At 39.5% G+C, this 23,870-nt stretch overlaps 2 protein-coding genes across 14 annotated transcripts in view; both read right to left on the bottom strand.

The window, feature by feature from the left end:
* Positions 1–798: 798 nt before the first annotated feature.
* On the bottom strand, positions 799–4,429 carry LOC121628681 (uracil nucleotide/cysteinyl leukotriene receptor). 2 transcript variants are annotated; one of them, XM_041967875.1, is made up of 2 exons: positions 4,308–4,429; positions 799–2,271 (listed from the first exon to the last, which is right to left on the bottom strand). In XM_041967875.1, exon 2 carries the CDS (start codon positions 2,237–2,239, stop codon positions 1,322–1,324), a length of 918 nt encoding a protein of 305 aa, XP_041823809.1. In that variant the 5' UTR covers positions 2,240–2,271; positions 4,308–4,429; the 3' UTR covers positions 799–1,321. The 2 variants fall into 2 exon arrangements, with proteins under 2 accessions (XP_041823809.1, XP_041823808.1); XM_041967874.1 differs by lacking the exon at positions 4,308–4,429 and adding an exon at positions 2,957–3,105.
* Positions 3,229–23,870, bottom strand: part of si:ch211-285f17.1 (sickle tail protein) — a 121,906-nt gene continuing 101,264 nt past the window's right edge. For 7 of the 12 annotated variants that reach the window (XM_041967854.1, XM_041967856.1, XM_041967857.1 and 4 more), the window contains 16 exons: positions 21,756–22,558; positions 18,831–18,935; positions 18,299–18,348; positions 16,539–16,678; positions 16,193–16,368; positions 13,505–13,635; positions 12,670–12,817; positions 11,711–12,206; positions 11,271–11,466; positions 10,819–11,111; positions 9,929–10,084; positions 9,503–9,625; positions 8,245–8,325; positions 6,530–8,137; positions 5,875–6,006; positions 3,229–4,874 (listed from right to left, as the gene is read on the bottom strand). In XM_041967854.1, the coding sequence (XP_041823788.1) occupies positions 4,344–4,874; positions 5,875–6,006; positions 6,530–8,137; positions 8,245–8,325; positions 9,503–9,625; positions 9,929–10,084; positions 10,819–11,111; positions 11,271–11,466; positions 11,711–12,206; positions 12,670–12,817; positions 13,505–13,635; positions 16,193–16,368; positions 16,539–16,678; positions 18,299–18,348; positions 18,831–18,935; positions 21,756–22,558 (5,169 nt within the window). In that variant the 3' untranslated portion in view covers positions 3,229–4,343. The remainder of the gene's footprint in view (positions 4,875–5,874; positions 6,007–6,529; positions 8,138–8,244; positions 8,326–9,502; positions 9,626–9,928; positions 10,085–10,818; positions 11,112–11,270; positions 11,467–11,710; positions 12,207–12,669; positions 12,818–13,504; positions 13,636–16,192; positions 16,369–16,538; positions 16,679–18,298; positions 18,349–18,830; positions 18,936–21,755; positions 22,559–23,870) is intronic. The other 5 variants (XM_041967855.1, XM_041967863.1, XM_041967850.1 and 2 more) reach the window with 5 other exon arrangements.

Here is a 23,870-nt window from a genome sequence, read left to right as displayed (position 1 = left end):
ATGATAATTAATTTATTATTTTATACAATATTACCAAAATCCCACGCAATAACAGCCAGACTGGTGAAAACGTGCATTTAACAAGATCAGTCAGGTTTTCTTTTTCAGGTTTGAGGTAAAAAACAGAGACACCATGTCTCAAGCAAATTGCTAATAATTTAACTTAGTTCCTGAGGAAGTGAAGCCGTGAAAGCGGATAAGCTGATCTAATCTTTGTGTTGTGTCTTAAATAAGAACTCTGAAAGAGAAGTTCAAACTGTACATTTTTGATGTTCAATGAAAAAAATAAAAGAAAAATATAATGTCTTTTTCTTTCTTCAAAGAATTAGGAGGACTAGAATCAGTGGTATAACCTTTTATGTTTAGGTTCCCATGCTGTGGAAGAAGCTCTCTGCTTGGGTCACACATTCCATTTCTGCTTTAAATTTTAATCTTAAATCTCATCTTCTTGTAAGAGATTATGTTTAACTCATCGTTAATGTTTTCTCTTAACCTCTTACTGTTTTAATCTATCTGTGCTATATACATTTAATGTTTTTTTGGGAAGGTCTTTAAAGGCTTGAATTTATCTCTAAAGCACCTTGAGTTGCATGTCAACTTGATAGGTATTTAGGAAATAAAGCTGAAGTTCCACAAAAAATGTGTTTTTAATTCTAAAAGTTCATATTATGCATAGTTAGGGAGTTCTTCTCTCCCACAGAAGACATTGCTCCTTATCGTCTTGAAAAATTTTGTTTAGTTTACAGTAACTTTTCTTCCTTTACTTGTCCACATCACCATGCAATGGATTTGCACAGTACCTGGCAAATCTCCAACATGAGCCAGTCCCAAAGAGGCACTAAATAAAACGTCTTTGCACACCAAAAAAATCAGACCTTGAAAAATAAAATTGCCATATACGTTTTTTAATGGGATAATAAGAGTCTTTAATACAGGTAAGCAGAGGAATATCAAATATATATAAACATGACATTTCAGAAAACTAGTGATAAAAGAAAAGAACAATTGTCTTAATAATCCTATTTAACTTGGCAATATCTTTAGTACAACAAACAACATTTCCACAATTCACTTGTAGTATTTCCTTCTTGAAAATTATGGTTGCACTCAAAGGTGGAAGTCAATTTTCACTTCATTTCTTCAATAATAAAATGTGGTGGCAAGTTTCAGAAGAGCTGCATGAGAAGTGAACATGAGGTTTCAGTTCTAAATTTATAATGTCATCCTGTCACATATTTTATGCATCATCTTCAATACTTAAAAGAAGTTTCAGATGTTCATATAAGCTTTGTTTTTTTGTTTCAGAATATTTACATCTTGCTTACAGATCACGATGCCTATTTTTACAGAACAGCTGAAGAAACGTGTCTCTGTATGCACAATTCAAGAAGAAATACATGACAGGATCCAGCACTCCACTAATGCAGGTCAGTGCAGATGTGATCTGATTGGCTCTTCTTAGTGACTCCCAGCTTGCTGCAGTAATATTGCCATAACTGTGACTTTGTATGAAGATTACCCTGCTCACATGGTAGGGAACAAATGCTAAGAGGAAGTTCATTACAATGATTATGATCATTTTTATAGCTTTATCTCTCACCGGACGCTCTTCCTGTTGTTTGAGTTTCCTTACTTTCAACAAAATAAGTACGTAGGAGACAACTATGGTTGTGAGGGGGATAAAAAAAGCCACAATAGTGGAAATCAAAGCCCTAGAAGATGTCTTTTCTAGGTACAGCTTGTTGCAGACGCTGGATGAGTTGGTGTTATCCTTTTTTGAGAAAAGCGTTGGACTCATGCTAATAATAACTGTCACCCAAAGTATGCCAACAGCCACATTTGCATACAAAGGCTTCCTAACTGACTGGGATCTTAAAGGTAAAAGCACAACCAGCAATCTGTCCAGACTGATGAAGCTCATCAGATAAAGGCTGCAATACATGTTTACGTAAAAGAGGAAGCCTGATAGTTGGCAGAGAATGTGTCCAAAGGGCCATTGGCTATCAGAGAGGTGGTAAACTATACGCATGGGTAAAACAAGAATATAAAAGATGTCAGCAATGGATAGATTCCTTAGGAAGACCTTAGATGGTGATGTGCTTTTCTGGTGACAGAACGCCCACAATGCCAAGACATTCCCAGGCACGGCGATGATGAAAACCAGGATGTAGAATGAGGAAAGAGAAATATTCCACAATGTACAGTTGAAGACAATGGTCTCCTCCTCAGATTTGTTCATTGCTGCTGTAATGACTGTTGTTGAAGATCAACCTAGTACAGCATAAAGAAGTCATTTACTAGACATATCTATGCAAAGCAATTAAAAAGTAGGACATTTTAACAAGCAGAAAAATGAAATCCGGTGGCATTCTGCAGTAACTTATAACACACATCAAAGCTGAGAATGAAAATGAAGACAATGACGCAAAATATCTGAACCACAAATAACAAATGGAACATTATATGTTACATGAAACTTGTCCGAAAGAGGAACTCCACTTGCTGTATGGCGAGAGGTTGATACAGAAAAGCTACTTTCAGAAAATATCAAGAACATATCAAATGTATAGATGTAAACATTTTTTTTAAAAAAGAAGAATCAAATTGTTTTTTAAAATGTTCTTTTATTACTGCAAATTAATGTGGTAACGTGTGGAATTTGTTTTCTAGTAAAATTATATGTTCTGAGATATTACTAAACCCCAGTTACTGGCTTAAAAATTAGATTTTGATTCATTAAAAAAAAGAAGCTTTTAAGTGACCCTTTACTTAATGTAAATGATCACACATAAAAGGTTACTCTACGAGACAGACATGGGTTTCAACAAAAAGCACAATTTAATAAAGTATTTCTAATATTTAACAATGTCATTGAAAGAAATTCAGTAAAGATAAAAAACATCAGTCATAAAATACTTAAACAATATATTTTCAGCCACAATAATCGTACTCTTACCTGTAAATGTAGCAGAGCAGAATTTTAGGCTCTATTTACCATCAGTGGAAAAAATTAGTGTGAGTGGAAAACATAGGTGAAGTCGAGCAGAAGTGTGAACGAAACAGGTTGTCATTGTGGTCATATCAACTTTGTACACACACGCACCCCCCCCCCCCCCCCCCCCCCCCCCCCCCCCCCCCCCCCACACACACACACACACGCACACACACACACAACAGGAAACCATAAATAAATAAATAAATAAATAAATAAAAAACAGAACATTGTTGTACAAGCATGCAAGTCTTTATTTTTCCTACTCCAACACACTTTTGTCTTTACCACATTGCTCATTTATATCATGATTTAAAGCTTTACAAAAAAAAGAAGAAAAAAAGAGAAAACCCAATATTTACAAAATCTATCTGTGCAAACATAATTCATCTTTAACACCACTCTCCTAAAGTATTTAAAAGGCATGCATACAAACAAACTTTGGTATGTTAACAAAACTACTTATTTTCTTAGTAGAAGCATTTACTGTATGTACATGTAGCTGAACAGATCGTTCACTTTAATTTTAGTATAGATTACATAAACAGCAACAATACATGTTAACTTAACAAACCAAGACCAGCAGTACAAACAGAAGTTAACACTTCAGCTATCAAACCAAGAGAGTGCATGAGAAGTCCCCTAAAGCTCATGACTGAGTTAGGCCTGAAGCGAGTTCTTATTACAACTTTGGCAAATAGGCAGAAGAAAATAAAAACCTGTCTGTGACAATTCTGTGAAGTCTGTGAAAAAAAAAAAAAACTGGCAGTCTATCAGAGTGAAAAATAAGGAAATACTTTTAAAAAAGTAAAGTTACTGACATGTTTAACTTCAAAATGTGTGTATACATCTTGCATACATTTTGTTAAAGGCATTTACAAGGGCTGCAATGAATGTCTGGCAATATGAGAAATTTCAATCTCTTCTTTCAAAAATAAAAACATTTTTACATGGTCTTTGTGATTTACATAAACTATATTCCCTATTCATAGCTACAGCAAGAAAATATACTTTCAACACAATGACAGTCTTTCCACTTGAATTACAAAGTGGTAAAACTCGACAGTTTTTAGTTACATTACAAAATATTTGTCAGAACATCTGGTACACCTCCAAGAGAGAATCAAAATCCAAGCAAAAATCTGAAAATGAGCCGAAAAATGAGAGAAGAGTAGCAGAGTACGAACGCCAGTGTAAAATAGAAGGTGAATTGAGGGAGTGCATCATTTAATACTCTTCTAAATAAATTTCACAAATGAAAAGTAATCAAAAACAAAGAGAGAAACTATGTAAGATGAAACTTGATCAGATCTACCTGCAGTGCTGTAAAGCCAGAGTGGTGATAATGGGGCTAAGTGGTGTCCTTAGCTGCTGTGGCTGCTGGGATGCAGGATTTGCCGCTGCTGCCGTTGTGGGATCTGTAGCTGGTGAAGCTGGGGGTGTGTATGGTGCGGATGCTCTTTCCACCTGGGCCCAAAGGTGTGGGCGAAAGAGGGGAGGGGGAGGAGGAGGAGGAGGAGGAGGAGGAGGAGAATGAAGAGGAGGAGGAGTGCACTCGACCGTTCTGAGTCTGCGAGGAGAACGAGAGAGCTTTACCTGTGTGCTGTGAGGATGAGGAGAGTTTGAGGGAACCGTTAGACAGTGAGGGGATATGGGAGGAGGGAAGGGAACCAGAACGAGGGGTGTGTAAGGACAGGACGGAGGACTTTGCAACAGAGGAAGAGGAAGAAGACGGGTTAATGGGATTAGTAACATCTGAGTTTTGTGCAGACTGGGAGCTGCCTTTAGTAGAGCTAGGATAAAAAGCAGGGATTTTAGAGATGGGTATAGTGGGGGAAGTAGTTTTATGATCCCCTCCCACTCTTTTAGCACTTCCGTTAGCCTGCAAACAGATGCCAAAACAGATACTGGTTGTCAAAAAAAGAAAATTTGTAAAATAATACAAGAAAAAGGCAAGACGATGTTAACTAAAACTACAAGTTATTTACATAGACACTATAACTACACAAACATTTACATGATTAAGCCACAACTAAAAGACATAAAAAATGACATACAGAAGCTTTGCTCTCTTTGTTTTTACTACGAAGGTGAGACATACTGAATTGAAAGAACAGCAAATGTTAGTGCAATGGCAGACAGGATCTCAACAAAATGTCTGTGAGTTAGAGGGACTGAGGCATCATGAGTGGCTGTTGGAGAAAGTTCAGAGGGCAAAGATGCATACAAGAGCTGGAGAGATAAGAGGGCAGGGTTAGGGGGCTGAAGAGTGACAGCAGAAATGTGGACCTGTATTCCACTGAACTGATGGTGCAAGATGAGCAGGTTATGCCGAGGTCCTGATGGTATAGAAATATATCACCGTTGGGTTAAGGAAGCTGTGCAGTAATGTTGGGTTTAAGCAGGGGTGCGTTGTGAGAAGGGAGGAGCATAGCCGAAAAGTCAGTTATGTCTGTGTATGTCTGCCAGAAGCATTTTAGGACTTGGCAACACTGTTTAGGAACTCAACTGTGATGGGAACTGGAGATGTGATGACAACTCAGATGATGAGAGGATAGGATTCCACTTTCTTTGCCTTTCTCCATTTTTTTTTCTTTTAGCCACCAACACAGTGAAAACCATGAGCAGTGTGGACATGCAGAAGCATACAGTACAGTGATGTTATGGGGTAACAGTCAAGAGTCAAACATGCCTTTGTGTCACTGCAGACTCGAGAGAAACATTAACAGATCCACAGTTGCCATCATGATGGCTTTATTTTTTTTCACAATACTTTAAAACTCACAGTTTTGGTAACCCCTCCCCCTTATATGCCTCATGCCTTCAGTTTTGCTATACATTTGTTTCTTCTAGTCTCTGATAAGACCCTACAGTAAAACTACCTGTCGGAACTGCCTCTGAGCGTCCTGCAGTTTTTGTTGCTTTCCTGCTTTGTCAGTTGTACCCGGCGACTGCCTGGACTTCGCAGACAAAGGGACGGGCATCCGACTAGTAGGGGAAGTGACACTGGTGTTCTGCAAGGGGATCCAAATGAAAAACAAAACAGGAAATAAAATAAAAGATAGAAAAAAACACACCACATAGGAAGTATGAAAAGTCAAGGCGCAAACAGGTAAAACAAGAAATAAAACCCAAAACTATTCATTTACACCTCAACAATCACCACCAGTGAAGGGTCATGCACCAAGTGGAACCATAAACCTTAAAGTCAGTATACATAGTACATGCAGTCAAGAATAAGGAAGTAACCAGAGCATCACGACAATGTCTTTGATGATCACAGTGCCACTTGCTGAAAACCTCAGTGTTTTAGCAATGAACTGCAGAGGAAAGATGGTAGCCAGTAAATGCCAACCCCCAATCATGTCACCATGATTTTGTAGAGGCACTTGGGGTCATTCCCAACATTTCTGCGCACCTGGAGAGTGGATTAATGATTTTGTAATTTCAGTGGTTAGCATTGGAGTGAAGGTAGGTTGGAAAGTGAAAGAAAAAAGGACCCAAGGACTCCTGGAGCAACAAGAGCTAGAGAGAGACCTGTTGTATGGTGCTGGGAACACTGGGGACGGTGGTGGTGGTGGTGTTGGAGGAAGGGATGACTACAGGACGAGGAAGGAGTTGAGGTTTAGTGTTCTTCAGTGAATTTTTGCTGGGTAACTTAGGGCCAGGCCCTCTGGAAGTAGGTAGAGAGGAAGACCTCTTCAGCCCAACTCGGTCTGAGGTTTTGCCATTCCTCGTCTTAGCATCTTCTGTGCTGGACAGCTCCTCATGGGAGTGTGGTCCCATCTCACTAATAGTAGTCTCCAGCTGTTTGATGGTCTGCTCCAGGCTGTCCAGAGTCTTGTAGGTGTTCTTCCGAATTTCATCTGTCCTGCAGAGGGTGTCGGAGTTTTGCTTTTTCAGCGTGGCAGGTCCTGATCCCTTCTGTGCCTCATTGAAGGATTTTGAACGTGCAATCTCAAATCTCTTCGCCTCTTTGTGCTGCCTGACTGTACCATCAGATTCTTCCTCATCTTCATACACAACCACCTGTAGAGTCTTCTTTCCCGTTTTGGTGCCAGTGCGAATTGCCTGTGTCAGTGCTGCTAGCTGTTTTTTTGGGAACTTAAACTTGAACTTCTTCTTGCCATCTTGTTTGGCCTCTCCATTTGACTCTAAATTTACTCCACTGTCTGTTAGTTCAGGTATTGAAGATGAAGATGATGATGCTGAGCTGGTGTGGTCTCCAGTTCCCTTTGAGGAGACCATTTTTTTGCCATCAGCCACCTCGGCAACTCCAGATTTTACCTGCAGCCCACCACTCCTCTCCGTGTCTGATTCTTCACTCTCCTCTTCAATGCGCTCTTCAGCGAGCATCCTCTCCAGTTCCTCCTCACATTCAAAGATGGTGGACAGGCGTTTGTAGGCAGAGCGGATATCCATTGGCTCGTCAAAGATGATGATGACCGGCTTCTTATTACAACCATTATCCTGAGGCACTGAAGGATCGACTGTGTTTGCTCTGTTTGCCGCGCTGCCTACAGTAACCGTCTGGACACTCCCTTTCTTGGCACTGACCAGTTCTTGGTACTCGCCACAAGACAGCGCCTGAACCTTGGTGCTCGTGATCATGAATGCAATGTTGTCGGGGGGTGGAGGCGCCTCTTCTCCAGGTAAGTCTGGACTAAGGCTAGCCTCTTCATCACCTTCATCAAAGTGCACTTTAAGTGGACCATTGTCCTCAACGGAAGTCTTTTTAGGTGGAGGAATAATATGTTTAGGTGCCTCTTCTACAGCATTGGTTGCTGTGGTCTCCACACGCTCAGGCTTTTTATTCTTACTTGAAGAAACGGGCTCCTGAATAATTTTACTTTTCTTTTCAGTGTTTGTCTTGTTGATGATTTTTCCCTGCTTCATTTGCTTCTTTGGCAGTTTGAACCCATTAAGTCCAACAGGTTTAGGTGATATTGGCGGAGGCGTAACAGGTGATTTGGGTGGTGGGGACAGAGGCGGCAGCTGCTGTTGCTGGCTTGGAGAATTGTCATTAACATTGACATTTGACACCTGTGTTGGAGGCTGTGTGGGCTCTCTGTGTTCGGGGGTATCTTCCAATCCTGATGGGGGTGACTGATCTTTGGGAATCTGGCCGGTCACGTAATATATAACCTGGGAGGATAACATTTAAAATCTGTCATTACTTAAAAACTTTCAAACTTAAGAATGTAAAATCAATAATGACAGGTTGAACTGAAGTAAATAAAAATTTTGCATACCCCTGGGCTCTGTCGCATGGTAGAGTTCCCATTTTCATCTGTGTCTGGATCTTTATCCTCTCGACTGGGCTCTGAGCTCTGCTAGGACAGTGTGTGAGGGAATAATATTACTGTGCAACTGGTGTACCGAGTTGCAGCAGATTAACTTTGACTTCACAAAAAAAAATCAAACTTAATTGGTCAATTACTTTTTCGAAGACACTGGCAAAATATTTAGTTTTAAATATCATCAAATTACTTTTTCAGACAACTCTGATAATAAATCCCTGTATAAGAATATTGTCTGAATTGTATCCATACAGCCTTTCCGTTGCTGTTTACAGGTTAAATGTCATTTTCTAAAAACTCTATTTTTGCTCAAACTGACACTATAACTTAACTGTTATCCTGCAAAATAACCCGTCTTCATTTCAACGACACTACTATAAGTCATGTTAAACATTACATTATTGACAGTAAATACAAGCTTACCCTTAGACATAGCCAAAATTTATAATACTGTCAAAGAACTGTTTAAAAGAGCGTGTTTCAGCGGGTAAAATCGGTCGCACTTAAACATCCTCAGCATCTACACAAATGTGTTCATTTTTTTGTCAGAAAAAAGGGTTTGGTGGTTATAAAGTTGTGAAGCTTGGAAAAGCAAATTGAAGGGAAGTTGTGCAAAGACAAAGAGAAATGGAGAAGTAATTCCTCAGAAAATAAGTGAGAGAGAGGTACATGCAAAGTAGGGACTGACCTCTGGTGAACCAAGTCTGCAAAAACAGGTTGTGTCTACAAAATTTCAATTTGAACTATGGCGTTTCTTTGAGTTGTCAATCATTTCTGAATTATACTAATTTTGTACATACTATTGATTCTGTATAAAGAAATGACATTAAAGAAAGACACAAGACAATTTAATTGCCTGTAAGATACAGTGTAAGTTACAGGTCTTTATTGATTGAAGACAAGTAATAGTTAAATCAGCTGTAAAATACATCATACAAAAGACACAGCAGCTTTTCAGAAGCTCAATTTTATGCAGACTTAATCCTGAAAACAAAAATCCAAGCTGTAATATCAAGCAGAATCAAAAGAGGGAAGAAAAACAGGGCAGCAAGGAAAGGAGCTTTGTGGAAGCAGCTGCTATAAGGCTTCTCTCGAGCCAAGGGAAGAGCACAGGGTTTGTACAAGTGTTAGGACACAGCCATTGGTCAGATCAAACAGTTTGCAGAGGCAGGCAGTTAGCTGGGCAGCTGCACGACGGGATATATGTTACCTTTTTTTCTTTGAGGGGTAACAAAGCCTCTGGTCTTAGTTCTTTGATTTGGGGTTCAATTCGAGTGGTGGGTTCTACCAAATTTTTTACCCCTAGATCCTTAACTGTGCACTTCTGGAAAACCTGAAGAGTGGAGACATATGAAAGGAACATGGGGGACAAGGATTTTGAGGACTGAGGAAGTTTTGAGTCTTTTCACCACAGCCACAGCTGTACGGAGTGGAATAAGGTGAAAAGAAGGCAGCTCCTGTTGTCAGTGCCCACACTTTCCCTCTTCTGAGGAAATCAACCACCATAGGAAGAAGCGATAAGCAACCAACCCCCACAATGCAGAAATCAATAAATCACACAGCCATTGATTGGATTTGCAGACACGTTTGAAAGGATATGTAAGTGTGTGTGTGTGTGTTCATATGCATATCTAACCTGAAGCTCTGCCATGATTTTATCCCCTTCATCTTCCTCCTCTCTGGCGACAGAGGCCGTTACAGGGGGAGGTGTGGCAGGCTTCGGCTTAGTTTCTGGTGGAACCTTGGTGGGTTTGGGTTGTGGAGAGGGAGGTGGAGCATCTTCTTCCACCTCCTGTGGGTAGTAAACAAAATATAATCTAACTTTTGTTTTTCTTTGGTAATGTACAAATGTAATAACTACCTTAACAACATCACCGTGCCTTAATAATGCCTGCCTGATTCTGGATTCACACATCCTTCACTTTTAATATCTTGCACTGCCAAACTGAATTCTGAGTCAGGGTATGCTAGCATAGTTTGTGGTGGAAATATGAGAATAGTTCAACTTTTTCTGAGCAGCAGCAGTGGAGGCACCAGCTAATTGAAATGCCTGACTAATTGTATGTCTGGTCTGATGACTGTTTGCCATTAAAATTCCAAGTGTCAGGCCTATCCACTGTTGAGGACTAAAGCAATACATCAATGTGAATCCTGCCTAATGACTAATTTGTCACACCCCAGTCGAAGGATGAGCAGCTGCTTTGCACCCAACTTCTTCTGGACAGATGATGAAAAAGTGTGCTACATAAATGTGCAGGGTGAGAAAAAAATGATGTATTTCTTTCAAATCAGAGCATGTAAACCTATATTAATTATTATTTTATTACAATTTGCATTTTATCTCTGGGATTAATAAAAGCTTTTGAATTCATTTCATTAACAGACATCTAACATGAAATCACAATCCAGCAAATGAGCAAATATAGACATTTTAATGCAGAGCTGAACTAATTTCTGCCTAATTTTTAAAAGACATGACAATGACACAAATCTTTTCTAATCTCTTTAACTTCCAAGTATACTGACCTGAGCCAACACACTCTCCTTTCTGGTAGTGTATACCACCTCACCAGACCGTGCTGTGGTCATGCCTGAGCTGGAGCCGGGGTAAGCTTTTCTCGGAGGAGGCGGTGGTGGGGATTTATTTGCTTTGTCAGACCCCTGTTTGGTCAAACTGTCGGCAGCTGCTGGCTTGATGGCAGTTTTGGAGGGTCTCTCCAGTGCTGGCTTGGCAGGTTTCTCCATTAAAGGTTTTGGGAATTTCTCGGGTCCCTTCTTGGCTGGTTTCTCTGAATCCTGAGGCCCTGACTGAGGCTCTTCTGTTATGCAGGTTCATCAAATCATATAGGATAATGTTAAGGTGTTGAAATAGCCACTGGATATAATCTTGTGTTTCATGTGAAATTGTCCATTAATATACCTAGTCCCTATTCTTAAATAAATGTTGATGTAGGATGTAAAATAGGTTTGATTTGTACCTGATGACTCTGCAGGGCTGTGAAGGTCTCCTTGCCCTACAATACCAGCAGCAGGCAGTGGTTGGTTCTCTTCTACCTCCAAACTTGGGATTCCCTTCAACATGTTGGCCTGGGCCTCCTGAAGGATCTTCTCAAACTCTTTTCCATCATAATGGCCCATATTCTGTCTCCTCTCTTCCCACTCCTTCTCTGCTACCTACAAGTTTGTGAAAGAAATATGTAGAAATTCAAGGAAATATTCTCAAACTCTGTGAATAAAGAATACAAGCTAGTTATTGAAAATCTGAACAACTGCACAGTTCTTTCTACCAGTTGTACAAAAAAATTAAATTATGTAATTTAAATAAAGTGAGTAAAACTGTTTAACATTTAAAGGACGCAGCGAGTAAACTTGAATATCACCACATCTTTACCATTCCTAGAAAACAATTGGAAGATACCTCTATGGACATAGCTCTGCTTTTGCTCTTGTCCTGACTGTTCTGGAGCTCCTCTATAACAAGATCCTGGTGCACACTGCCGTTGCCATTATTCACTGGGTTCCCATGGGTCTTCTTAAAACGAGCAGGACTCGGTGGGTCTGAGGCAGCTCCTTTGGGAGATTCCCGGCCTTGAGTCTTACTCAGGTCAGGCCCAGTGGAGTGAGTGGGGCTAGAAGGGAGAGGAGGACTGGGCTGAGATGTCAGGGCTGCAGACTGCTGGGACTGCTGCATGTGGACCGGGGAACTCTGGACATGATGGATGACCATTGGGGAAGAGGGCATCACTTCAGATTTAATGGTGGAGCTCTGGGGCTCTGGTGGGACTGGAGTTGAGCCAGGCTGGACTGATGCTAGGGGAGCTTCTGCAGGGGTTTCGGCTGCTGTTGCTGGGGTGTTACCCACTGAGACATTAGTAGAAAGATCAAGTCCTTTTTGAGAAAACTCAGTTGCATATCTGCAAGAGAAAGGAATAAGTACATAAAATAAATAAATAAAAAAAGAAACAGTTAATAGATAAAACCAGAGGTAAAGCACCTCTGAACTATAAGATTAAAAGTCTTATATTTCAAAAAGACAAGCAATAGAGTGAAAGAAAAGCCAAGAGTGAGTCTGGTGTGTGTGACTTATCAAAATGGAAATGAGATGCTGTGATGTCCACCAAATTAATTCACTTATCGGTTCAGTGACAGCGATGGAAGTAAATCTAGCTGGACGTTCACATGGAATGACCTCTTTGATGGGATGAAGGCTGGCTTGCCAGTACAATCAAAAAGTACAATCTCCCACATCATAGACTTCTGCAAGGAGTCCTTCACAGCCCTCTATGATTTTATCTTCAATTCCTTCTCTCATACTCAGCCCCCATGCTGCAGCACATGTGCCCCTGATCCATACTTCATGCCCATTTTGGCCCCTACCGTCTCAGACTGCTGAGGGTGTCAGTCAGGCTCTTGACCCGTTTCAGCATGCTGTCCAGTTTATGAGGCTCCTCCTTCAAAAACTTGACAGCCTCTACTTCGACCCTGAGCACCGACCGCATTCTGGTTTGCAGTGCTGGGAACTCACCTGAGGAAATTAACATAAAAAATAAACATACAAAAAAAACAAAAACAAAACAACAACAAAATAAAAAAATAATTTTCATATTTAGTCCCTGATTTTAGAACCATATAAGTGTAATAAATGTTGATGGATGTCATTTGCCACATGACAATTATTTTAGCACACATTTGTTGTTTCTGCTGAAATTTCGATAGAAAGAAAGTATAATAAGTTTTCAGCATTAACATAACAAAACTATTTGATGGCATTTTATTATAGCTTTTTTCTTTTTTCTTATTGTAATGAATACCTCAAAACTGTGTAAATTCAATCATCATTTTAACGTCCCCACCAGATAAAATCTCCTCACTTGTGCTCACTTTTAACCTAACAGACTACATATATTTAACGTGCTGTTTCAATCAGTAAAAGAGAAAAAAATGGCAACTTGGAAAACCAATTTTTTTCCAAGGAGGATTGGTTTATTCAATGTAGGCCAGGTCCAAGTAAAAAAAACAAAACAAAACCCCAAAAAAAACAAACAAAAAAAACAAAAACACAAAAGCTGTCCATAGCGGTCTCATCCTTAACTATATTCAACAAAAAAAAAAAAAAAAGTCAATACTTGGTCTCAGATTAATGGTTCATTTAGGAGTTGATATAAGCTGGTATAATCTTCAAAACATGTTTGAAGATTGTCCATCATATTACCTTTGAGCCCTGCCAGAGATTCTCCCACTTTCCTCAGAGTTACTGCTCCCTCTTCAACATCCTTTAAGGTCACGACTCTGTGTGTTGTCGCTGAATCTTTCTGCAGTGAACCTACGTACTGCTCCAGCTCACTGCAAGGAAACAAAACAGACAAAGAATGGAGAGTTTACATTTATTTTACTTCTATTAATCTACAGGTAAATAAAAAGAACATGAACGTGATGTAAAACCATACCAAAAATTAGAATGTAAACTTAATTCAACACCTGATATGAAAAAAGACACTACAGACATTTATTCATCATTTTGTCTTTTGTATAGTTGAAATTATTACTCAGAAGTAATTACAGTTTATGAACACCAGGGGGCAGGGCTTCATCATTAATCTTTGAGATCACCCCTGATGCTGACTGGTCAGAGGTGAGAACAAACTTTGGAACATGATCAGTGAAAAAGAAGAATGCATTACACATCTAAAACATGTTAATAAGACTGGCATCACATCGCTCAGGTTCCTGACTACATCAGATTAATGGCTTGGTCTAGATTTGACTGGGTCTCATCCCAAAACCACAAATGTTTAGACTCTGGATGAGAAACAGAGAAAGAGCACCACCTCCCATAGAAAACATATAACAGAGTCATCCCAGAAGACTGCCAAAGAAAGCTGGCTATTCCGAGGGGAAATGTGCTGAGCGATAACATTGTGAGGAGGGATTGCATGAGAAGAGCTGAAACGGTGTTTCATTGTGGCCAGGTACCCTTGAGAAACACCCTTTTACAGATGTCCCCTAAAGGGGATGGAAAAGGCTAGAAGAAGACAGTGAGTTAAACATCCAGCTTTTTTGTTAAGAGGGAATTTTTTTAATTCAAAATGAGGACAAAGACAACACATTTCTCTTTTGTAGATTCCCGAAGAAGAAGAAGAAGAAAAGAATGCCATATACATTATTTTCATGATGTTAATTTATAAGATATAAGACATACATGTGAAATACTTCAGTGAGCAACTATCTGACAAACTATCATGTGCTCCATTTTTTTCTTCTTTATAATGTTAATTATAGTTATGAATTGAAGTTTAAGTATAGTTTAAAATACTGAAGTTAACTGATTTGCAAGGTCACTTGCAAGCAATGGTGTGTCTTTTTATATTTGGGAGCTCTTTGGTATATACTATTTCTTCAACTATTCCTTCTTATTACCAGTCTTCTACTTTTAAGCCTTATTTTCTTGTAAAATGTTACAAAAATGTAAGGTTGGGATATGTACTACTCCTTTTATCAGGGTATTAGTTTTCACACCACAATCCCCAAATGGCCTTAAAGCACAGCAGCCCTAATTACCAAGCCTTATTTGAGGTTCCAGCAGTTGTGTTTTTGCTGACTCACAAATAGCTGGATACCATGTATAATAGAGAGCTTAATCTAGCTCTTATACTCTGACTTTTGCCAGTTCATTTCCCAGAATTTACAACCAGCTATCACAGTGTTTACTGAAGTATATGTTCACAACTATCTAGCAAGACAACATGGTTTGGCCTTGCCTTGTAAACACACAAACAAAAAGTCTTCAATTACTCCTCCCTGATGGCAAGATGAGGCAAATTAAAATAAGAGCAGGGTAGTGAGTAATTACTCCACATGTGATGTATTGTTCTAGAGAGCCATCTCTGAGACCCAGGCACTGCTTGCCTGTATAAACCTGTGGGCTGTAATTTAGAGGGTGTTGGCCTGTCAAAGAGTTCAGGGCTGAAAGGCTCAGGTGAGCTGAAAAAGATAAAACCTTTTGGGGATTTCCTACAAATGGAAGAACATTGACTGTAGCCACATGGGTGTGCCTACTCTCAACTTTAAAGCTCGTGAAAAGCTTTGATGCAAGGACAACCCACGTGTAAATTTATTTTGAACTAAATAAAACACAATAATTGTTATGCATGTTCTACACCATGTAAATAATTAAACCTTTAAATGCCCTCTTAATGACATTATTTGTTACTATCTTAAGTACTTGTGATGCCTTCAGAAATGACTTTAAGAGTTTTATGTTTGTTAAATGTTAACTGTGGAACTGCGTGTTGATGCTGTGTCTGCTTTAGCACAGAGAAGACAGCAGCATCCATGATTTTCATTAAAGAATATAAAAGTTTCAGTCACCAAATCAGAAGACTGTTTAAATGAGCTCACGACCAGAGAACTCAGTAGCATTTTCTTGCTTTGTTCATAGAGAGCATTATCTTTAAATTCTGGGAGTCGTTTTCAATGTATTTCCAAAACAGAACAATATCAGTGCTGCCCAATGGCCTGATGATCACGGCCATTCAGGATTGGATTTAATCCTCATCCTTAGCATAGACTTTTCTGGATTCTCAGTGCTTTACATTTTATATTTAACTTTAAATCTTTTACATTTTATGTTGCGCAATTTGCATACAGTCTTCCACAGTGATGACCTTCTCTGCATCTTTACTTCTGACAGACTCTGCTTCTTTGGGGTGCTCTTTTTAATCCAATCATGTTACTGACCTGTTTACGACTAAACTAAAAACTTGTGAGATGTTACATCAAGTGTTTATCTTAATCATGTATTTATTTAAGCTATTTAAAGTTACACAGCTCTCCGGTATTTAGTGCACTTGTCTGAACCTCAATTTTTCAACATTTGATACAGAATCGTTGTCGTTGTTACCTGAGCTGCGTGAGGACACGCTCCTCCACACCCAAGTACTTATTCCTGTCCTCTTCCACCAGAGCTCTCTGCGTCTGGACGGGGTCCTCCAGACGCCGCATGGCCTCTGCAAGTTTAATACTGATCTCCTGCTCTGCCCGCTTCAGCTGCACCCGTAGCACCTCCTGATTCTGGACCTGTGGGGGGATGTGCACAATAAAGCAAGATATCAGAGGACACTAGAGACCAGCACTGAGAGCTCTTAAAAGAGATGAATGCACAAATTCTCACATGTGTGCATACAGGTGGATCCCTGAACAGGCACTAAACCAGTCTAAATCAATTAAAAAAGAGAAAGAAGTCTTGCCTGCAGCTGTCTCATCTGGTGGAGTTGCATCCTGAGGTCAGAAACATTCTTCCTAAACTGCAGGAGGTTGGTTTTGAGAGGAGCTGAACTCTTGTCTGATGGGACTGTGGGGCTTTTGGGAGCCAAAACTGGAGAATCCCCTGGGCCAAGAAAAAAAAAAAAAAAAAAGTTACTTAAGTATAAATTACATATTATACAAAAGAGTGAAGTGCTTGTTGTTAATATTGTTAATTATTGTGACATTAAGTAGAAATAATAGTTAAAAAAAAAAGATACATGGGACAGGCAATAAAAGGAAAATGCCTTAGAGGTACAAAAATGAGTCGCTATGTTTCAAATCTAGCCTGGTTTAACTGTGTAAATATTTGTTTTCTGGCTGTATACTCATCTGACTTAATTTTCCAAATGGTAAGTAAGGGTTTCTTGAATTCTTTTTTTGCCCTCCTGCACAATGGGCACATATACGCTGACACTCCTACTGGCTGCAGCTTTGAAATGTCTGTCAGCAACATTTCAGAGATGGAGGGGAGGCTGAAACCATGGCAACCAATGGAGCTAATATTTGTGGTTTGGATAAAAGGCTCTAAATGGCTGACAACAACATCAATCCAATTCAAACTTCAGCATGAGTTTTGACTTTAGTAGTTTTCAAGCTGCATCAACACTGAGACACACACAGACTGATGGTTTCTGATGGAGGGGATTTAATATCAGCTGATGAAAGGAGCATATATATTTATGATTTCTCATTTGCTACCAAATGGGCAGATATAGTTGAAGTATCGGAGGTTTATACAAATACAAGGTAGTTGGATAAAAGCTAATCTAATGTGAAAATGTACACATACAGTACTTATACAGAAAGATGTGTTATGAAAAGTGTCCACTACAACTACCAACACTAATGGTGTAAAGTAGTTCCAAGGTCTGTGAAATAAAATGATCTTTTAAGGGCTGGATACCTTTAGAGTCAGATTGGAAAATATTTGTGTTAGGCAAGTATTCCTTTAACTTTAGAAATCTGTCAACAGAAGATAGACTGTGGGGCAGTAAGAGCACAAACATTTGTCTCTATAATCCCAAAAATCTATTCATAACATTTGTTTTTACAACTTCCCATACCAGAAATACAGGTTACAATGTAAACATCTGATTGTGTTTGGGACATTGGCATGCAATGTCCACTAAAAGCAAAAAAGAAAGAAAAAAAAGAAAAAGAGAGAAGTAACAATTTGTTATGTTTGACCTTGGGGCAGTCTGGTAAGAACAAAGAACAGACTGTAGCTATTCTGAAGAGTCACTCAGTCAAAACACGACAAGTAAATCCCTCTGAGAGCTACACGTGAAATATGTCATGATATATGAATTAGCTTTCAATATATGCAAATAGTGTCATGTTTTTTTGCTCTGCTGGTGGACCAGGCTCCCGATCTTTTCATAAAACCCAGACTGGAACAGCACCGATATTTAATCGCTGAATGATCTTGGTAAGCTTGAGAAGTAACAGCATCTTCTTCTAAGTAGTACTTTGAGGGGCTTTGGTGAGCTCTGCAGGCTCTTGTCTCTTAGCTCCTATTAAACTTGATTTACTAAGCAGAGGATTGTACAGAAATATGAACCGATGACAAGCTAAGAAGACTGACTTTGTTTTTCCCCTTTTAGCTGTGCTCATTGTGGACTGTTGATTGACACTGATGTTTAGACTTGTCTGCACAAGATATTATGGCATTAAAACCAAAAAACGTAGCATTGATACTAACCTGAACTAGGAGCACTGTGGGCTGGAGATGAAGTCTTTGGCGGTCTCTCACTGCAGCCAGAGAAAATCATTAGACCAGGGTTATGATGACAGAAATAAATGCAGAATTTAGGGACATTTTAGGTTTATTTGTTCATTTTAGTAACAGCCAACACATTAAGACAAAGTATGACGAGAAAGATGGACAAACCAAAGAGGTTATGATGATGTTAATGATATTAAGCTTCATCTTTGTGGCTTGGAAACATTCAAATTAACTGCAGTCACAGACGTTTAAAGCTAACAGTCAAGTAAAAAAGCTCCACAGAGAAGATCCACAATGCAAAGAGTTGAAATGCAGCCAAGTAAACCATACCGAGTGGCTATTTATGTGAGAGCAAATGACTTCAGTATCAGTTCACAGATAAGCCTATATTCTCTTCACCAGATGCTATTTAACCATTACAGCAGGGATACTTTATCTTTCCTGCTCTGACTGAATCACCAGGCTTTTCATTGGATGCCTCATGCTGTCCTGTACTGTGATTGCTTACCTTTGAGGCTCCTTGGCGCCACTAGTGTTAGGGCCCTTTAAAAGTGCATGCTGAACAAGACCAGTCAAGCTGGCAATCTGTTGCTCCATAGCCTTCATTCGCTCTCTGCAGAAACATTAGAAAATTCTGCTGATTTTACCGCTGTACCTACAGCAAATATTAGCTCAGAATGAGAACAGAAGAGCTGTTATAACAGACTTACACTATCCTTAATCACCTGAAAATGAATGTTTTTAATATATCATGAGTGAATTACACAGGAGGGATTTTTTTCCACTTGATTTGCAGTTATATCTTAATTAGTTTTAAGTCTTGCAGATAAGTCAAAATGACACAAAAAAGAAAAAAAAGGTGTTTCAATCTTAAAACTTGTGAGTGAGTGGTTATTACGTAGAAACAATGTGGAATTATTCACTTGCATATGTTGGGACATATTCAAAATTCATCTAATGTGTTTGAGTCTTGTAGATCATACCTATGTACATGATTATACATTGTTATGAAGCCTGAAAAGTCACCTTTTCAACTAGGGATAATTTGTAAGGTTGTGCTTCAGTGAAATGAGCAACACAGCTAAACATGTACGTTAGTGATCCCAAAAATGTGCCAAAATCCTCTGCAAAATTCTGTTGGTATCCAATTTTGTTTTATGATTCAAGTGCTGCCAGAGGTGTGCCAGTCACAGATGTATAATTTGCACCTAATTGATAGACAGACATATCAGAATGAGATTTTGGAGCCAGTGATGATTTCATATCTCTAGAATCTGTGACCTAACATCTAATATCTTAACCCAACTTAACACTTGTGGGATCAGCTTGGGCATGTGTTCGTGCTAGAATGGCCTTTAACAACCCCTGGTTGAGGAATGGGATATAATCCTACAACAAAATGTGATCGGGCTGTTGACCAGCATGAGGAGGAGATGCCAAGTTGTTGTGGCTACATGTGGTTCTTCCACAGACTACTGAGGCCCCTGACAGCGTAAAATATGTAAAAAGGCCAACAATTGTTGTTTTTTCTTATTATTGTAGGACAGTGCAATCATCCAGTCCACCAAGAAACTCAAAACGGGAGTGAACACCAATAAGAGAATATTGCAGGGAATTTTTACACTTTTTGTGGGGCCAGTACCAACATGTTTAAGTGTGTTGCTCGTTTCACAAAAGCACAATGATCACAAGTTAATATTCCTTTTAAAGGTGACTAATCAGGCTTACCAACAACATATAATACAACACCAGTTGGTAATATTAAAGGGGGAGAATTAATCTAACAAATATAAATTTTCTTACTATTTTGTGCTAAGTTTATAGTTATAGATACTTCATTTTAAACTTCATATTGGTATCTATAAACAAAACATTAAACTGAATTACTCAAAATCCCAGTATTAGCATTTAAATTTTTTCACGAGTCTGCAGAAAGACATGTTATAAAAACAAAACAAAACAAACAAAAAAAAGAAAAGAAAAGAAAAGAATTTACTTAAAAAAAATTTACTTAATAGATAGATAATTCCTTTATAACTCTAATATTTGGAATTAGTCTATCTCTTTAATGGATCTTCCACCACAAAATAAAATTTAGTTGAATGAACACAAATACCCCAGTTACAACAGCTCTACACTCTCAATTCAGTGTTCTCATAAAAATAAAAAGCTTCAGCGCAAATGAAATGAACAAGATGAGCACTTCAAGGCAAAAAGACGAACACTATCGCTGACCCTCGCAGTGAGGTGAAGTCTTATTGGTTTTTAAATAAAACAAAAGTGATTCACAAGTCGCCGCTGCCAAGAACAGAGTAAAAAGGATGATCTCATAATTATACTGCTTTAAGAAAGCAAAACACCAGTACGGAAAACAGGGAACCCTACAATGATAATGCTTGGTAAACCAAGAGGTTGGAAAAGAGCGCAACCTTTGTTTTCAGATGTAATAATTTATCTTGAGGAAGGATATAAGGCATGTTGAGGACATAGGGCGGACTGTGGTTGCCTCTGCAGTAGACAATAGACGGACACAAGGTCTGTGTGTTCACAACAATGCAGAAACTCAGTATCACACAGCATTTTACACACTGAACAAATTCTGAGAGCTACAGGGAATCGACTGGAAGTATAGTACTTTCCAAATCAAATTCCTTCTCTATTTTCAAATATTCCCAGAGCATTTCCAATTGGTGCTTTAGACCTCCCAGGTGGTCCTGTCTGATCTGTTTGACTGATTGGGCTATTTCAAATACTTACTCCACCTGGTCAATATTTTCTTTGGATTTCTTCTCGGTGTGCACGTTGCCCTTATAGATTACCTTTAAATGAAACCCTGTTTTCTTGGCCAAGAAGCAAGCATCCCCTCTTGTTCTCCTTCTGTTTTTATGTGCTCTCAGTGAGAGCCAAAAAACTTACTCGGGTACTAAAATATCTGCTGGATAATCTAAACTGAGTCTTCAGAGGGAGTTGTTGTTGGAACATTGTTCACAGGGTATCAGACAAATATACAGTGGTTTACTGAAGCTTTCAGGTAGTCTCCTGTTTTGTTGGTTGTAGCTACAGTATGCCTGGGTCTACACACTCGGATCATCAACACTATCAGCTCCAGAATTTGAACACAGGCTGTGAAAATAATGGTCATATGTGCAAAAAACTGCTTGTGCGGACAAACCAAACAGCTAACGTGTGCATTAGTCTGCTGAACTTAATTTGGAGCTCTTGAAGCTGAAAGACAGTGAGAAGAAAAGTTATACTCTTGCCTTCAGTCATGGATGATGGAACAAAGTCAGACCAGGCACACAAACTCAGCAGCTCATGGTTAGAGTGAAACTGTGATGCTTAATTAGTCCATGCTCCCATGCAAAGTCTTAATCCTGATTCGAATGATCCAAAAACTTTGATGTCTGTAACATTCGATCAACTGGTAACTTACCGTGTCTGATGGTCAGCTGGAGCAGGGATGGGTCCCTGGAGGTGACCCTGAGGATCTGAAACCACAGGTGATCCCATGCTGTTCCTGGGTTTAATCCCTGTAACTTCCTCCTTCCTAAAGGACTGACGCACTGGTGAGCTTCTTTCCACGGGAACACCATGAGGAGGGACACCATGAGGAAGCCCACTAGGGATGTCAATCATCCGTACCTCAGTCATCCGGTGAGGAGACGGGGGAGGAGTCTTGGAACCCAGAGTAGGCAGCTGGCTGTTTCTGGACTTCTGCCTGTAGAGAGAAGGGTGATCCATAGTGTCTGTGGGGCTGGGGGCACCGTAGGAGCTTGTGGAGCGGATGGAGGCACGGTGAAAGCCCCCTATCCCATGTTCTGGACCATCAAGCCCAGGAGCTGGATGTGGCCCATGGGCTGTAGCCATGCTGATTCGCCCCTCTTGAAGCAGGTATGGATCTGCATACAGCCCCTCATTCCCCCTGGATAGACTGTGGCTCTTCCCACTTATGTTCTCATCTGGCTTGACGTCTCGTCTCTCCAGTATAGCGCTGGGACAAGGGGAGATGGAGCGGGCTGGAACGTTAGCATTAGGCAGCCGATCCCTCGGGATAGTGGCAGTGCCAGGTATAGAGCCCTGCCGGGGACCAAATGGAATTCTGGAGGGAGATGGGGGCATGGAGTGAGCAGCGGGGGGGAGTGCGCCCTGCATTGGGTGGTGTGCTGGGGGACCCATGGGTGGATGTCTTAGAGGGTGGTGACCATCGCGGCCGGCATGAGGCATCTCACTGTGCATCTGGAAAAAACCACAGAAGCATAAAATAATATTATTCCAGACTCTTTTTGTTCCAACACAGAGTAACACTGATTTAAACATAAGATTGGGACTGCATACTTTGGTACATTTTAGAGCTTCAGCTACTATTTATGTTGTCTTTATCTTGAACTTTCTGACTGGAATTGCCCTTGAAACAAAAACATCCATCCAACTCAGTTTACACTGTTGCTCTTTAAAAGAAAATACACTGTCAGCAGCACTCTCTCCAGCGGTACAAAGTAGTTACATGCAAGGCTACGAGCACTGAGTATACAGTATTTTACATACTTTAAGTTCTGGATATTATGCCTGCAGGCCTCTACAAAACAATATTACAACACACGAACGTAACAACCTTTCTCTGCTTGAAAATTCTGCAGGTTTTTGTTTTTTAAAGTGAGATTTACTTTTTATCTTTAAACAAGCTTCCTTTGCTGGAGACAAAAAAAACACTTGCAGGACTTAGAGCACAGTCAGTTAATTTACAACAAGATGTGTCTAACACTGATTAATAAGTAAACTAAAGTTTGTCACAGATCCTTAGCCCAACAATCACAACTAAGTATTCTTTGTTTTACTCACTAGAAGTTACATCATTGCCCAATTGAACACACTTGAAGAGTGTGCTGTTGCGAGAAAATACTATCAAGTCTATCACAGCCAAATTCTACAGTAAATAAAACTAAGTTTTTAATTCCTAGATTGAGTTAACTTTTCACAGAGCTAAAATCATAGTAGCAAAACTGAAATTCATTGTACAAACAGTGATAAAAACCCCAGGATATTTGATACGTTGAATGTGATATTATTATGTAAGAGGGTGTCACATGCATGGTTTAATCCAATCAGTTTTCCTTATTGAATAACTTTTATTTTCCTGTCAAACAAACAAGCCATTGTTTCTTCAAGGTATGACTCACGGGTTACACCTAAAAGTCAAGGCGAATCAAAACCATAAAGCCAAGGTCTTTGAAAACAAAAACTTCAGGTACAGTTTTTTTACACAGTTCTTTTTCATGCACTCTTTTCTATTTTTCCCCCCAAAGTGGTAAGACAGATTATTACAGAAAAAAGAACAAAAAAGTGGGTGTGACTTGCGTGGACAAAAACCTGCATGCTTACAAGCACTGGAAAACAACAGTTGCACGCAGTGTACAGTAACCAAAGGTTCGTTCTTGGCTGTGATAACAAAAGCAAAAAAGAGAAAGAAACCTGTTTGGAGTGAATGTCAAAGCAGCCTGTGAATATGGCTGCAACACGTTTGACCAAGCAGCAAAACACAAAAACACAA

This window comes from Melanotaenia boesemani, chromosome 18 (assembly GCF_017639745.1).
Source record: "Melanotaenia boesemani isolate fMelBoe1 chromosome 18, fMelBoe1.pri, whole genome shotgun sequence".
Lineage (NCBI taxonomy): Eukaryota > Metazoa > Chordata > Actinopteri > Atheriniformes > Melanotaeniidae > Melanotaenia > Melanotaenia boesemani.
The sequence above is the reverse complement of the archived record's forward strand: the minus strand, read 5'-3'. Positions and strand labels throughout refer to the sequence as shown.